This window comes from Staurois parvus, unplaced genomic scaffold, assembly GCF_062004578.1.
Source record: "Staurois parvus isolate SC_StPar_1 unplaced genomic scaffold, SC_StPar_1.0 ptg002049l, whole genome shotgun sequence".
Taxonomy (NCBI): Eukaryota; Metazoa; Chordata; class Amphibia; order Anura; family Ranidae; genus Staurois; species Staurois parvus.
In genome coordinates this window covers 51,339-65,915 of record NW_028319845.1, presented here as the reverse complement: position 1 = coordinate 65,915, position 14,577 = coordinate 51,339, and the positions used below count along the sequence as shown (strand labels likewise).

Genomic DNA, 14,577 nt, shown 5'->3' with positions numbered 1-14,577 from the left:
CATGGGCATATAACATACAAAAGCTCCTAGTGCACTATATCCTTGTGTGAAAGATGTATTTAAGATGAACTTATTGCATTCACGTGACGTCACCACGCTTAGCGGATGCTGGCTGAAAGGAATGTGTTGCTGTTTTTGTGATTGCTGCAGATTTGAAATTATGGTGCCTGCCTACTTTTAACCTGATGTGAGTGTTGTATCTGTTAACCTGTGCCAGCAGCTTTATTCATTTGTTATATAAATATTTTCTTAATCTTGGCACAGAAAATAACATGTTTATGTTGAAATTACACACTGTAGAGCTCAGTGAGGAGAGCTCTGAGAGCTGATTGGAGGGAAGAGACACACCCCCCTCCACACAGCACATAGGAACAGAGCTGAGGCTGTCAATCTGCTGAAGGTCCCTCCCCTGTCACCATTTTTTGGTGTCAGGAAAACTTGTCAGTAGTGACTCGTACTGATAGCAGCGGATGGTTGCAGCAGACAGAAATGACACTCTAGACTGAGACAAGTACACACTATAGAGGGATATGCTTTGTTCAGATTTCGTGTCTGAGGTTTTCAACTACTTTAAGCCTAGGTTCACACATATGCGGTGTAAAATCGCTCAGTTTTGTAGGGAGCCTATGCAGTGCGAATTACATGCTGTTCTGTTTCAATAGTAGTGCATTTCTGATGTGCTTTTACTACAGCTGTGTTTTTGGAGCTGCCTTCTGCATAGGTTTTTCATACAGAGTCAGTTATGCATGCCTCTGCATCCCTCTTCCCCCCTCTCTCTCTCCCTCCTTCTCCCTCTCTCCCCCTCTCTCCCTCCTCCCTCTCTCCCCCTCTCTCCCTCCTTCTCCCTCTCTCCCTCCTCCCTCTCTCCCCCTCTCTCCCTCCCTCTCCCTCCTTCTCCCTCTCTCCCTCCTTCTCCCTCTCTCCCTCCTTCTCCCTCTCTCCCCCTCTCTCCCTCCTTCTCCCTCTCTCCCCCTCTCTCCCTCCTTCTCCCTCTCCCCCTCTCTCCCTCCTTCTCCCTCCTTCTCCCTCTCCTCCCTCTCTCCCCCCCTCTCTCCCCCCTCTCTCCCCCCTCTCTCCCCCCTCTCTCCCCCCTCTCTCCCCCCTCTCTCTCCCCCCCTCTCTCCCCCCCTCTCTCCCCCCCTCTCTCCTCCCTCTCTCTCCTCCCTCTCTCTCCCCCCCTCTCCCCCCTCTCTCTCTCTCCCCCTCCCTCCCCTCTCTCCCCTCCTCCTCTCTCCCCCCCTCTCTTCCCCCTCTCCCCCCTCTCTTCCCCCCTCTCCCCCCTCTCTTCCCCCCTCTCCCCCCTCTCTCTCCTCCCGCTTTCCCCCCTCTCTCCCCTCCCGCTTTCCCCCCTCTCTCCCTCTCCCCCCCTCTCTTCCCCCTCTCCCCCCTCCCCCTCTCTCCCCCCTCCCCCCTCCCCCTCTCTCCCCCCTCCCCCTCTCTCTCCCCCTCCCCCTCTCTCTCCCCCTCCCTCTCCCCCTCCCTCTCTCTCTCCCCCTCCCTCTCCCCCTCCCTCTCCCCCTCAATCCGCCATCTGAATTCGCATCCGAATCCGGACATGCGTGAACCAGGGATAAAGGAAACCAATGCTAAGACATTTCTGTTGGCCGCTATTGCTGCCATGCTTCTGAAATTGCTAATTGCCTGGATGTCGTGGTAATCCAGAGTCTTTAGTACTTTCTCAGTCACTGACCCAGAACAAGATAACATGATGTGAAAAGATCATTTGTACGAGGGAAGTGACCTAAATATTCCGGTTCCCCAGATCTTACCAGTGACAGCAGTCTGATGCAAGAATCGCATTAGTGAAAGCTCTCACAATTTCCCATTGACCAGCCTTTCTTAAAGAAACATAAAACCCCAAAACAAAAGTGTATTAAAATGAAGCTCACCAATTCTTAGATGTGGTGGCTGCATTAGTTTTTTTTTTTATATTTACTTAGAGATTCTGTGGATAGATCTGTTATTTTTCAACTTACTTAAAGGGCTCACCCACACCAGCCTTGGTCCCTGAAGAGCCATCCGCTTTCAGATGGCTCTTCAGAGAGCGCTTGACAGGTGGTAAATAGGTGTTATATCACCTCCTTACTGCCTGCTTTAACTCCCCGATCCCCATTGCACGCAGTTGCAGAGCCGCCCCTTTTATTGGACAATGAGGTATAATTCCTGCTGAGATTGCAAAGCATCATGGCTGCGGCATGTGCGCACACGGCTCTGCAGCTGAGAAGGGTAGTGGTTGATGGGTGGTGAAAGTGGAGCTCAACTGCAGGGTTTTACCATCCACCCAACCGCTAGTGTGAATGAGCCCTTACAGACCAAGCTGTACAGACAAAGTGGCAGTTAGAGGATTAAGGCAAACCATGTACCACTGGCAGGGGTGCTTACAATGACCCGCTTTATCCCAAAAGGAACAAAACGTTTTGCTGTAACCGATTTCAATCTGTTAGCTGGAGTTCAGCTTCAAGCCTATCTAAAGTCGGCCATTCATGGATCAAAATTCGACGGCTTCTTCAAGAATGGCTGAATTTTGATCCAGTATGGACAGGCTGGTTGTATAGAGGTTGATCTGCCAATCGACTTCTGTACGACTAGCCTGTTGGATTTTTCTTGAACGATCAGTGCCGCTGGCTGTAGCTGGCAGCACTGATCAATGTGTTCTGACATCGGGGAGGTCTCCCCACCAGTGGATGTGATTTCCCCATCCACATCGATGGGGGGGGGATAGAGTCATTTTGTTCAGCCTGTTTGGCCAGCTGGACACTTTTCTTTAAAAAAAACAAACCCCCCCCCCCCCCCAAAAAAGCACTATTAATGTACAGGACGGGGTGGAGAGGAGGGATGAGGATCCGCTTTAATACCATTTTAACCTTTTAAATAGTGATGCCTCGATACCCTTTTATGATTGGCGAGTACCGCTACGTTCGGTCACGTTCTCACCGATGCCGAGTACTGATACTTTGCGGTGTGTTGTATGGACGCAAATTGCACCGCAAACAATAGCATGTTTCCTGACGAAATCGCATGTGGTTTTCCCCTCTGCTGGTCATAGCCTGAGTTCACACAGGAGTGGGAGAGAAGGGCGTGTGGGGATATATATCTTGGTGGCAGATGCTCCATATTCTCAGCTGTAGGAGAGGAGAAAGCTGCGTGGACTTGAAATCACATGGATGGTGCTGGCCAATTAGAAGTTACCTAGCCCATACTGTCATCCCTGCATAGAGAGGAGAAAAGGCTGCTGCACAGGTCTGGGGATTTGAAATCCCTGTGGCTTTCTTTCTTTTGCTTGCAGGGATGACAGTACGGGCTAGATGGCTTCTGATTGGTCAGCACCGTCCATGTGATTTCAAGTCCCAGTGACTTTCTCTCCTCTGCTACAGCTGAGAATCCAGAGCATCTGCCTCCATGTTGGTATACATCCCTACATGCCCACTCTCCGCTCAGCATGAGATTGGTTCAGGAAGGTTTCCCAGACCCCTCCTGTGTGAACTCAGTCCCACCCCTCATGCCAGGGTACTAGGTGTCATCCTAGACTCCCATCTGTCCTTCCAGCCCCAAATCCATTCACTGTCCAAATCATGTAGACTTCACCTCCACAACATTTCCAAGATACGCCCGTTCCTAACCTCGGAAACCACTAAGCAACTCATTCACTCCCTTGTTATATCTCGCCTTGACTACTGTAACTCCCTCCTCATTGGCTGACCTCACCGCAGGCTATCCCCACTACAGTCCATCATGAATGCTGCTGCCAGACTCATCCACCTTACTAACCGTTCTGTATCTGCCACCCCTCTCTGCCAATCCCTCCACTGGCCTCCAATCAGTGTCCTCCATCCCTCTCTGCCAATCCCTCCACTGGCCTCTACTCAGTGTCCTCCATCCCTCTCTGCCAATCCCTCTACTGACCTCCACTCAGTGTCCTCCACCCCCCTCTGCCAATCCCTCCACTGGCCTCCACTCAGTGTCCTCCACCCCCCTCTGCCAATCCCTCCACTGGCCTCCACTCAGTGTCTTCCACCCCTCTCTGCCAATCCCTCCACTGGCCTCCACTCAGTGTCCTCCACACATCTCTGCCATTCCCTTCACTGGCCTCTACTCAGTGTCCTCCACCCCTCTCTGCCATTCCCTTCACTGGCCTCCACTCAGTGTCCTCCACCCCTCTCTGCCATTCCCTTCACTGGCCTCTACTCAGTGTCCTCCATCCCTCTCTGCCAATCCCTCCACTGGCTTCTGATTGCCCAACGGATAAAATTCAAAACACTAACACTGACGTATAAAGCATTTATAACTCCGCCCCTAATTACATCACCAATCTTGTCTCCAAATATCACCCAAACCGTCCTCTCCACTCCTCGCAAGACCTCCTACTCTCTAGCTCCCTTGTCTCCTCCTCCCATGCTCGTCTCCAGGACTTCTCCAGAGCTTCCCCCATCCTCTGGAACTCCCTACCTCAATCCATTAGACTATCGCCTACTCTGCTCACTTTTAGGTGATCTCTGAAAACCTATCTCTTCAGGGAAGCCTACCCCGCCCTCAGCTAATACTGTAATCCTCTACTCTTCCAACCAGTCCACCCCCCACAGTTATTACCTCCTGTACCACTAGCCCCTCCTTCCTAGATTGTAAGCTCCAAGGATCAGGGCCCTCGAACCCCTCGTGTATTGAATTGTATTGTTACCGTACTGTCTCCCACCATAATGTAAAGCGCTGAGCAAACTGTTGGCGCCATATAAATCCTGAATAATAATAATAACTCCGGCTATGACAAGCCTTGGTTCACACAGGAGCAGTGGGGAAAGCACATGCGATTTGGAAAGGAATCACTTTCCTGTTCAGATCTCATGGTGTTCTTTGCCGGGCAGTTTACAGTTTGTATTGACCCAAATCGCACTGCAAAGTATTGGTTTTCCGGTGTTAAGAGCATTTTCACAAGTACTTGTGAAAATACCTGGTATCGGCACCAATGTCAAAATCAGCGCATACCTACCTTGAGGCTAGGTTCACATACATGCGGTACTTTGCTTGTGATTTGCACAGGAACCGCACCGCATTCCTTTGCGAAACACATGCTATTATTGTGCGGTGCGGTTGGAGTCGTACATTTTGTATGGCTCTAATCGCACCCATGCCAAAAAAGCGCAGGACCCTTCTTTGGGTCCGCACTAGAATCGGATCGCATGGGTATTCACACCTATGGGATCCGATTCTGCACATCGCATCGCGTTTGGCGGACCAATTTCGGGGTGTCGTTAACATACGCACCCGCAGCGCTTCACATGAATGGGGTGCGATTCTGATACGGTGCGGAATTCGCACAGAAAACGCAAATGCCACACCGCATCATTGTGAACCCGGGATAAAATATGGAGGAACCACTGAAATAACTTTCTGGTCTTAGGAAAGTCAAAGATCAAACAGCCATTTTACACAATGCGGAGGGTTAACCCCTTAGGTTCCCCAGTGACTATAACAAGCATGCTTTACTGCATCTACAGAATGTGCAGAGTGACTCCTAGAGCTCTGTACTATCAGCAGATGGATTGGTAGAAGAAGGGGAGGATCAGAGAGGACAGGATCAAACAGCCTTTTTACACAATGCGGAGGATTAACCCCTTAGGTTCCCCAGTGAGTATAACAAGCATGCTTTGCTGCATATACAGAATGTGCAGAGTGACTCCTAGAGCTCTGTACTATCAGCAGATGGATTGGGGACAGTAGAAGGGGAGGATCAGAGAAGACAGGATCAAACAGCCTTTTTACACAATGCGGAGGATTAACCCCTTAGGTTCCACAGTGAGTATAACAAACATGCTTTACTGCATCTACAGAATGTGCAGAGTGACTCCTAGAGCTCTGTACTATCAGCAGATGGATTGGGGACAGTATTAGAAGGGGAGGATCCGAGAAGCCAGGATCAAACAGCCATTTTACACAGTGCGAAGGATTAACCCCTTAGGTTCCACAGTGACTATAACAAGCATGCTTTACTGCATATACAGAATGTGCAGAGTGACTCCTAGAGCTCTGTACTATCAGCAAATGGATTGGGGACAGTGGAAGAAGGGGAGGATCAGAGAAGACAGGATCAAACAGCCTTTTTACACAATGCGGAGCATTAACCCATTAGGTTCCACAGTGAGTATAACAAGCATACTTTACTGCATCTACAGACTGATTGTACTGTTGGGGGTTCAGTAACACTTTAAAATAATTTTTTTTTTAAATTTCTTGGAAGGAAGCGTTGTATTTCAGCGTAGAGGGGAGCAGGGCTGGAAAACAAACAGGGCTGCGCCGGAGCCAAAGCACGCAGTTCAGAATGGGTATCGGCGTGTTGTCAGGAGCCGTGTTAGGTGGTTTGATGACGGTTTCAGTAAACGGATATCTTGCAGATCTGTGCCGGTGCCAATTCGCTATACACAGCTAATTAGAGGCATTAGTAACCCATCCTGCGCCACGCAGACGTGAAACGCATTGCCAGATCCTGGATGCGGCACCTCGCCCTCCGCTGTAATGGATTCTGTTGACCTATAAACCAATTTCTGTCTCTCTTTATGCCAGTCTTAGCTAATCGGTTTTTTTCTCCTCTCTACAATATCCATTTTCTGCTGTAAATTACAAACGTGACTTTGCATCCCAGATTTTTATCCAAGCGAAATATTTTGAGCGCCGTGCCGGCAGAACATTTGGGTGGCGCATCTTATTAAGCGATCATTGCGTCTGCCAAGCTTCCCTTGCAATTACCGTCTTAAGCCGGAGCCGGCGTGTCACATTCCGCTCACAAAGATTCTTTCATCAGTTTTTAGTTTTGTTTTTTGTTTTTCTTTGTATAATACGGATTATAAGTTGGAGACTCTGCAGGTTTTAGGCAGAAAAATAGCAATAAAAGAAATGTTATCTTTCATCCGTTGATGGGCCGAGCTTTCTCTGTTTCTGCTGGAAGGTTTGTCCACTTTTTTTAAATTTATCTACCCTCCCCACTGACACCACCAACTGTGGAAGGGAGTTTCACATCCTTACCGCTCTAACAGTAAAGAACCTCGTACACAGTTTAACCACTTCCAGTCCGGACACTTTCACCCCCTTCCTGTCCGGACACTTTCCCCCCCTTCCAGTCCGGACGCTTTCCCCCCCTTCCAGTCCGGACGCTTTCACCCCCTTCCAGTGCGGACGCTTTCACCCCCTTCCAGTGCGGACGCTTTCACCCCCTTCCAGTGCGGACGCTTTCACCCCCTTCCAGTCCGGACGCTTTCACCCCCTTCCAGTCCGGACGCTTTCACCCCCTTCCAGTCCGGACGCTTTCACCCCCTTCCAGTCCGGACGCTTTCACCCCCTTCCAGTCCGGACGCTTTCACCCCCTTCCAGTCCGGACGCTTTCACCCCCTTCCAGTCCGGACGCTTTCACCCCCTTCCAGTCCGGATGCTTTCACCCCCTTCCAGTCCGGACGCTTTCACCCCCCTTCCTGTCCGGACACTTTCACCCCCTTCCAGTCCGGACTCTTTCACCCCCTTCCAGTCCGGACACTTTCCCCCCCCCCTTCCAGTCCGGACACTTTCCCCCCCCCCCCTTCCAGTCCGGACACTTTCCCCCCCCCCTTCCAGTCCGGACACTTTCCCCCCCCCTTCCAGTCCGGACACTTTCCCCCCCCCCCTTCCAGTCCGGACACTTTCCCCCCCCCCCTTCCAGTCCGGACACTTTCCCCCTCTTCCAGTCCGGACACTTTCACCCCCTTCCAGTCCGGACACTTTCACCCCCTTCCAGTCCGGACACTTTCACCCCCCCCCTTCCAGTCCGGACACTTTCACCCCCCCCCCCTTCCAGTCCGGACGCTTCCCCCCCTTCCAGTCCGGACGCTTTCCCCCCCTTCCAGTCCGGACGCTTTCCCCCCCTTCCTGTTCGGACGCTTTCCCCCCCTTCCTGTTCGGACGCTTTCACCCCCCTTCCAGTCCGGACATTTTCCCCCCCCCCCTTCCAGTCCGGACACTTTCACCCCCCCCCCCTTCCAGTCCGGACGCTTCCACCCCCCCCCTTCCAGTCTGGACGCTTCCCCCCCCCCTTCCAGTCTGGACGCTTCCCCCCCCCCCCCCCTTCCAGTCCGGACGCTTTCACCCCCCCTTCCTTTCCGGACACTTTCCCCCCCTTCCAGTCCAGGCCAATTTTCAGCTTTCAGCGCTATCACACTTTGAATGACAATTGCACGGTCGTGCAACACTGTACCCATATGAATTTTTTAGAATTTTTTTTGAGACAGATAAAACTTTATTTTGGTGGTATTTATTCACTGCTGGGATTTTTATTTTTTTGCTATATAAATGAAAAAGTCCAAACATTTTGAAAAAAAAATTTTCTTATAAATATTTGCAAATAAATAATCTTTCTTCATAAATCTTGGCCAAAATCTATTCAGTTATCTTTTTAGAAAAAAAAAAAATTAGTGCATAACTAAAAATGATAATTTAAAAAAAAATTTTTTTTTACATTTTTTTTAACATACTGTCACCCTAGCAGTAGTGTCACTATAGTGACACTGTACTACTTGTGGGGGTGATGAAGATTTTTTTTGATTTTTTTTTACACTGATTGCTTTTACACCCATAAAGGCTGTAAAAGCAATCATTTCTCCTTCTCTCTGGCTGCATTCTTGCAGCCATTGAGAAATACTGAGTGAGCTGTGATTGGTCACAGCTTGGCACTTGGGCAGCAGGAGCCATTGGCTTCCACTGCTGTCAGTCATATCCTGTGATGAGGGGCGGGGCCAAGCCACACTTTCTATGTCTATGGCTGCAAGCAGTTCAGCTCAGGATCCAGCCCACGGGTTTGCCACCATAGGAAGCAGCTTTCTATGGTGGCACATCCAGAAGGAGAGGAGCCAGGAGTGTCGGTGGGGGACCCCAGAAGAGGAGGTTTGGGGCCACTCTGTGCAGTACTCCCCCTCCCAGCACCTCTGCTAAGTAACCTGTGTAAGATAGATGTGTATACTTACCTATTCTCAGCCTGCTCTGGTCATGTGATCACTGGCGGCAGCCAGCGGCGGCTGCAGGAGAAAGAAGAGAGCACTCCGACAATGGCTAATGCAGGCTATAGACGGTTCGTTTATCGGCTGAATTTTCGGCCGAAAAATGAAAAATCGGTCATTCTGTTGCCACCAATGCTTACAAAAATCATCTGTTTTTCATAACTTTTCCAGCATGACCGATAAAAGAAACAAGGAGGAACCGCGAACATCAGCCGACGACCTTGCCCCACGAACGGTGCGAATATCGGCCAATTATTCTTTCGGACAAAAATTCGGCCGATAAACGAACCGTCTATGGCCTGCCTCAGTAAAGCCTGGAGCGGTGATGTCACCCTTATGCAGGCCATAGACTGCTCGTTTATTGCCCGAATTTTCGCCCGAAAGAACAATCGGCCGATATTCGCACCGTTAGTGGGGCAATGTCGTCAGGCGATTTTCGCGGTTCCTCCTCGTTTCTTTTATCGGTCATGCTGGAAAATTTACGAAAAACGGCCGATTTTCGTAAGCATTTGTGGCAACAGAACGACCGATTTTTCGCTATTCGGCCAATAAACGAACCGTCTACGGCCTGCCATAGGTTCCATCTGTCGCCGGAACTCCTGCCTGTCCCCTGCAGCTGCCACTGGCTGACACAGGGGAGCCAGATCACATGACTGGACCAGAGCTGGCTGAAAATGGTTGGCTGTATGCAATGGGCGTCCTACAACGATGCTGTCCCAGGCACTGAGTCCTTGGGTCATGCCTGGAGCAGAGCTACACTAGTAATGATGAATGGGCGCTCCTCTTCCCCAGACATCTCCATCACCACCCTATGTGCCATCTCTGCCGTGGCAGCGTGAACAGCGATACCGCTGGATGTGTACTTCAATGCCAGCAATAAAATGGATGATTGTTCGCTGCTCTGCGGCACCGTTCTGCCTGCGGGGATTTTATTACCACAATTCTCCTTTTTTGATGGATTACATGTTATTTCATCAGCTTTGCCGATAGGAACCACATGCTGTCTGTGTGGTATTAAACCCGAAAACATTCATTTATTATGTTGCTGCTTATTAGTTCTTAGATGTGATGGCTGCATTAGTTTTCTTTTTTATAAGTTTTTTTTTTTTCTGTTTTCATCTGGTGATCCAGCCAGTAAGTCTGTTGTTTTTCAACAGAAAAGCTCTCTTGCAGTTACAGGGATGGGACAAACCATTTATCACTGACCGGGGGTGCTTACAATGTTTTGCTTTTATTCATTCATGTAAAACACGGGTGTCAAAGTGGCGGCCCTCCAGCTGTTGCCAAACTACAAGTCCCATGAGGCATTGCAAGATTGAAAGTTATTTATTATTTATTTCAGGTACTTATATAGCGTCGTCAATTTCCACAGCACTTTACATATATATTGTACAGTCACATTAGTCCCTAACCCTCAAGGGGCGTACAATCTAAGGTCCCTAACCCTCAAGGGGCGTACAATCTAAGGTCCCTGTCCCTCAAGGGGTGTACAATCTAAGGTCCCTAACCCTCAAGGGGCGTACAATCTAAGGTCCCTAACCCTCAAGGGGCGTACAATCTAAGGTCCCTGTCCCTCAAGGGGTGTACAATCTAAGGTCCCTAACCCTCAAGGGGCGTACAATCTAAGGTCCCTAACCCTCAAGGGGCGTACAATCTAAGGTCCCTAACCCTCAAGGGGAGTACAATCTAAGGGCCCTAACCCTCAAGGGGCGTACAATCTAAGGTCCCTAACCCTCAAGGGGCGTACAATCTAAGGTCCCTGTCCCTCAAGGGGTGTACAATCTAAGGTCCCTAACCCTTAAGGGGTGTACAATCTAAGGTCCCTAACCCTCAAGGGGTGTACAATCTAAGGTCCCTAACCCTCACGGGGCGTACAATCTAAGGTCCTTAACCCTGAAGGGGCGTACAATCTAAGGTCCCTAACCCTCAAGGGGGGTACAATCTAAGGTCCCTAACCCTCAAGGGGCGTACAATCTAAGGTCCCCAACCCTCAAGGGGCGTACAATCTAAGGTCCCTAACCCTCAAGGGGTGTACATTCTATGGTCCCTAACCCTCAAGGGGCGTACAATCTATGGTCCCTAACCCTCAAGGGGCGTACAATCTAAGAACCCTAACCCTCAAGGGGCGTACAATCTAAGGTCCCTAACCCTCAAGGGGCGTACAATCTAAGGTCCCTAACCCTCAAGGGGCGTACAATCTATGGTCCCTAACCCTCAAGGGGCGTACAATCTAAGAACCCTAACCCTCAAGGGGCGTACAATCTAAGGTCCCTAACCCTCAAGGGGCGTACAATCTATGGTCCCTAACCCTCAAGGGGCGTACAATCTAAGAACCCTAACCCTCAAGGGGCGTACAATCTAAGGTCCCTAACCCTCAAGGGGTGTACAATCTAAGGTCCCTAACTCACATTCATACATACACATACTAGGGACAATTTATACAGGAGCCAATTCACCTACCAGCATGTCTTTGGAGTGTGGGAGGAGACCTGAATACCCCAAGGAAGCCCACGCAGGCACAGGGAGAACATGCAAACTCCAGGCAGGTGGTGCCATGGTTAGGATTTGGACCAACGATCTGAGTACTGCTAACCATTTAGCCGCTGTGCTGCCCATGATTTCCCACGGGTTCTATCTGACTGGCTGCAGCTTCAAGAACCCAAGAGCTTTTCCACTTTGCCGTATTCTCTGTGTGTAATTTGTATCTAAAATGTTCACATAAAGGAACTTTGGCATAAGCCGGGTTGAAAATACTGTTTTGGGCAATACACAGACAGTCATTTGCTCAATATTTCTCCTCGTTTTGGATATTTTAGACGAGTGTTTTCTTGTTGGTAGGAGAATGTAGTATATATTCAGTGTGCTCCGTCAGGCTGTGGGATGGTAATCTCCATTCTGTAGATAGAAGGTAAGGCCTCCTCTGAATGGCCTGATGTAGTCATAGGAGTCCAGCAGAGGCGCTCTGTAATGGAGGGTAAAAAGTAATTAATTTTCTCCTAATCCCAGGAACTTGACACGAGGAGTGGGCAGATTCCGGGAAATCCTGAGGGCTGTAGAGACCAGAACCACGCAGAACCTGAGGATGGTGAGAGGAATACTTTGTGTTGTCCTGCTTAGACCTCTGTTTGATGTCCTGTATTTTGTTATGGTATAGGAGCGCTATTTAGAACCCTGGTCCCCAACTTGTGACCTGAGGGCCGCCATGCATTAGGTACTGGAGGTTTGCATGTGGCCCTAAAAGCCAGTATTGACACTGGTAGCACTGGTTTGTAGAGGCTTTAATGGTAGTAACTACTAGCAGTCTCATCTAACATGTCCCCAGTGCTTAACCATCTCCTGTCCACAGTCTCTGACCATCTCCTGTAGTATGTCTGCAGCCTTTGCCCATCTCCTGTAGTATGTCTGCAGCCTTTGCCCATCTCCTGTAGGATGTCTGCAGTCTCTGACCATCTCCTGTAGCATGTCTGCAGCCTCTGACCATCTCCTGTAGTATGTCTGCAGTCTCTGACCATCTCCTGTAGCATGTCTGCAGCCTCTGACCATCTCCTGTAGTATGTCTGCAGTCTCTGACCATCTCCTGTAGTATGTCTGCAGCCTCTGACCATCTCCTGTAGTATGTCTGCAGCCTCTGACCATCTCCTGTAGTATGTCTGCAGCCTCTGACCATCTCCTGTAGTATGTCTGCAGCCTTTGCCCATCTCCTGTAGTATGTCTGCAGCCTCTGCCCATCTCCTGTAGGATGTCTGCAGTCTCTGACCATCTCCTGTAGCATGTCTGCAGCCTCTGACCATCTCCTGTAGTATGTCTGCAGTCTCTGACCATCTCCTGTAGTATGTCTGCAGCCTCTGACCATCTCCTGTAGTATGTCTGCAGCCTCTGACCATCTCCTGTAGTATGTCTGCAGCCTCTGCCCATCTCCTGTACTATGTCTGCAGCCTCTGCCCATCTCCTGTACTATGTCTGCAGTCTCTGACCATCTCCTGTAGCATGTCTGCAGCCTCTGACCATCTCCTGTAGTATGTCTGCAGCCTCTGACCATCTCCTGTAGTATGTCTGCAGCCTCTGACCATCTCCTGTAGTATGTCTGCAGCCTCTGACCATCTCCTGTAGTATGTCTGCAGTCTCTGACCCTCTCCTGTAGTATGTCTGCAGTCTCTAACCATCTCCTGCAGCATGTCCTCAGTATCTGACCATCTCCTGTAGCATCTCCTCAGTCTCTGACCATCTCCTGTAGCATGCCCTCAGTATCTGAGCATCTCCTGTAGCATGCCCTCAGCATCTGACCATCTCCTGTAGCATGCCCTCAGTATCTGACCATCTCCTGTAGCATGCCCTCAGCATCTGACCATCTCCTGTAGCATGCCCTCAGCATCTGACCATCTCCTGTAGCATGCCCTCAGCATCTGACCATCTCCTGTAGCATGCCCTCAGCATCTGACCATCTCCTGTAGCATGCCCTCAGCATCTGACCATCTCCTGTAGCATGCCCTCAGCATCTGACCATCTCCTGTAGCATGTCCTCAGCATCTGACCATCTCCTGTAGCATGTCCTCAGTATCTGACCATCTCCTGTAGCATGTCCTCAGTATCTGACCATCTCCTGTAGCATGTCCTCAGTATCTGACCATCTCCTGTAGCATGTCCTCAGTATCTGACCATCTCCTGTAGCATGTCCTCAGTCTCTGACCATCTCCTGTAGCATGTCCTCAGTATCTGACCATCTCCTGTAGCATGTCCTCAGTCTCTGACCATTTCCTGTAGCAAGTCCTCAGTATCTGACCATCTCCTGTAGCATGTCATCAGTATCTGACCATCTCCTGTGGCATGCCCTTAGTATCTAACCATCTCCTGTAGCATGTCTGCAGTCTCTGACCATCTCCTGTAGCATGTCTGCAGTCTCTGACCATCTCCTGTAGCATGTCTGCAGTCTCTGACCATCTCCTGTAGCATGTCTGCAGTCTCTGACCATCTCCTGTAGCATGTCTGCAGTCTCTGACCATCTCCTGTAGCATGTCTGCAGTCTCTGACCATCTCCTGTAGCATGTCTGCAGTCTCTGACCATCTCCTGTAGTATATCTCTAGGCTTTGACCATCTCCTGTAGCATGTCTGCAGTCTCTGACCATCTCCTGTAGCATGTCTGCAGTCTCTGACCATCTCCTGTAGCATGTCTGCAGTCTCTGACCATCTCCTGTAGCGTGTCTGCAGTCTCTGACCATCTCCTGTAGCGTGTCCGCAGTCTCTGACCATCTCCTGTAGCGTGTCCGCAGTCTCTGACCATCTCCTGCTGTATGTCTGCAGTCTCTGACCATCTCCTGCTGTATGTCTGCAGTCTCTGACCATCTCCTGTAGAATGTCTCTAGTTTCTCACCACCTCCTGCAATATGTCCTCAGTCTCTGACAATGTCCTATAACATTAAATATACTGAATATTATATAAGCCCTCTGGGGATGTTGGGAGCCACAGTTGAGGCCTCCTAATTCTAGTAAGTTGATTAGCACTGATCGGTACTATGCCAACCAAACACTAGTCATTAAAGCAGACCCATGGCCCAGAGGATGGTTTCC

The 14,577-nt window shown here is 50.0% G+C and overlaps 1 protein-coding gene across 1 annotated transcript in view; it reads left to right on the top strand.

Moving 5' to 3' along the window:
• The window catches only part of LOC149432915 (tetratricopeptide repeat protein 7B-like), a gene marked incomplete at its 3' end in the record, with an annotated part of 95,068 nt that overhangs the window by 36,478 nt on the left and 44,013 nt on the right, over positions 1-14,577 (top strand). The window contains exon 3 of the mRNA XM_089664813.1: positions 12,018-12,096. Within this exon, the coding sequence (XP_089520939.1) occupies positions 12,018-12,096 (79 nt within the window). The remainder of the gene's footprint in view (positions 1-12,017; positions 12,097-14,577) is intronic.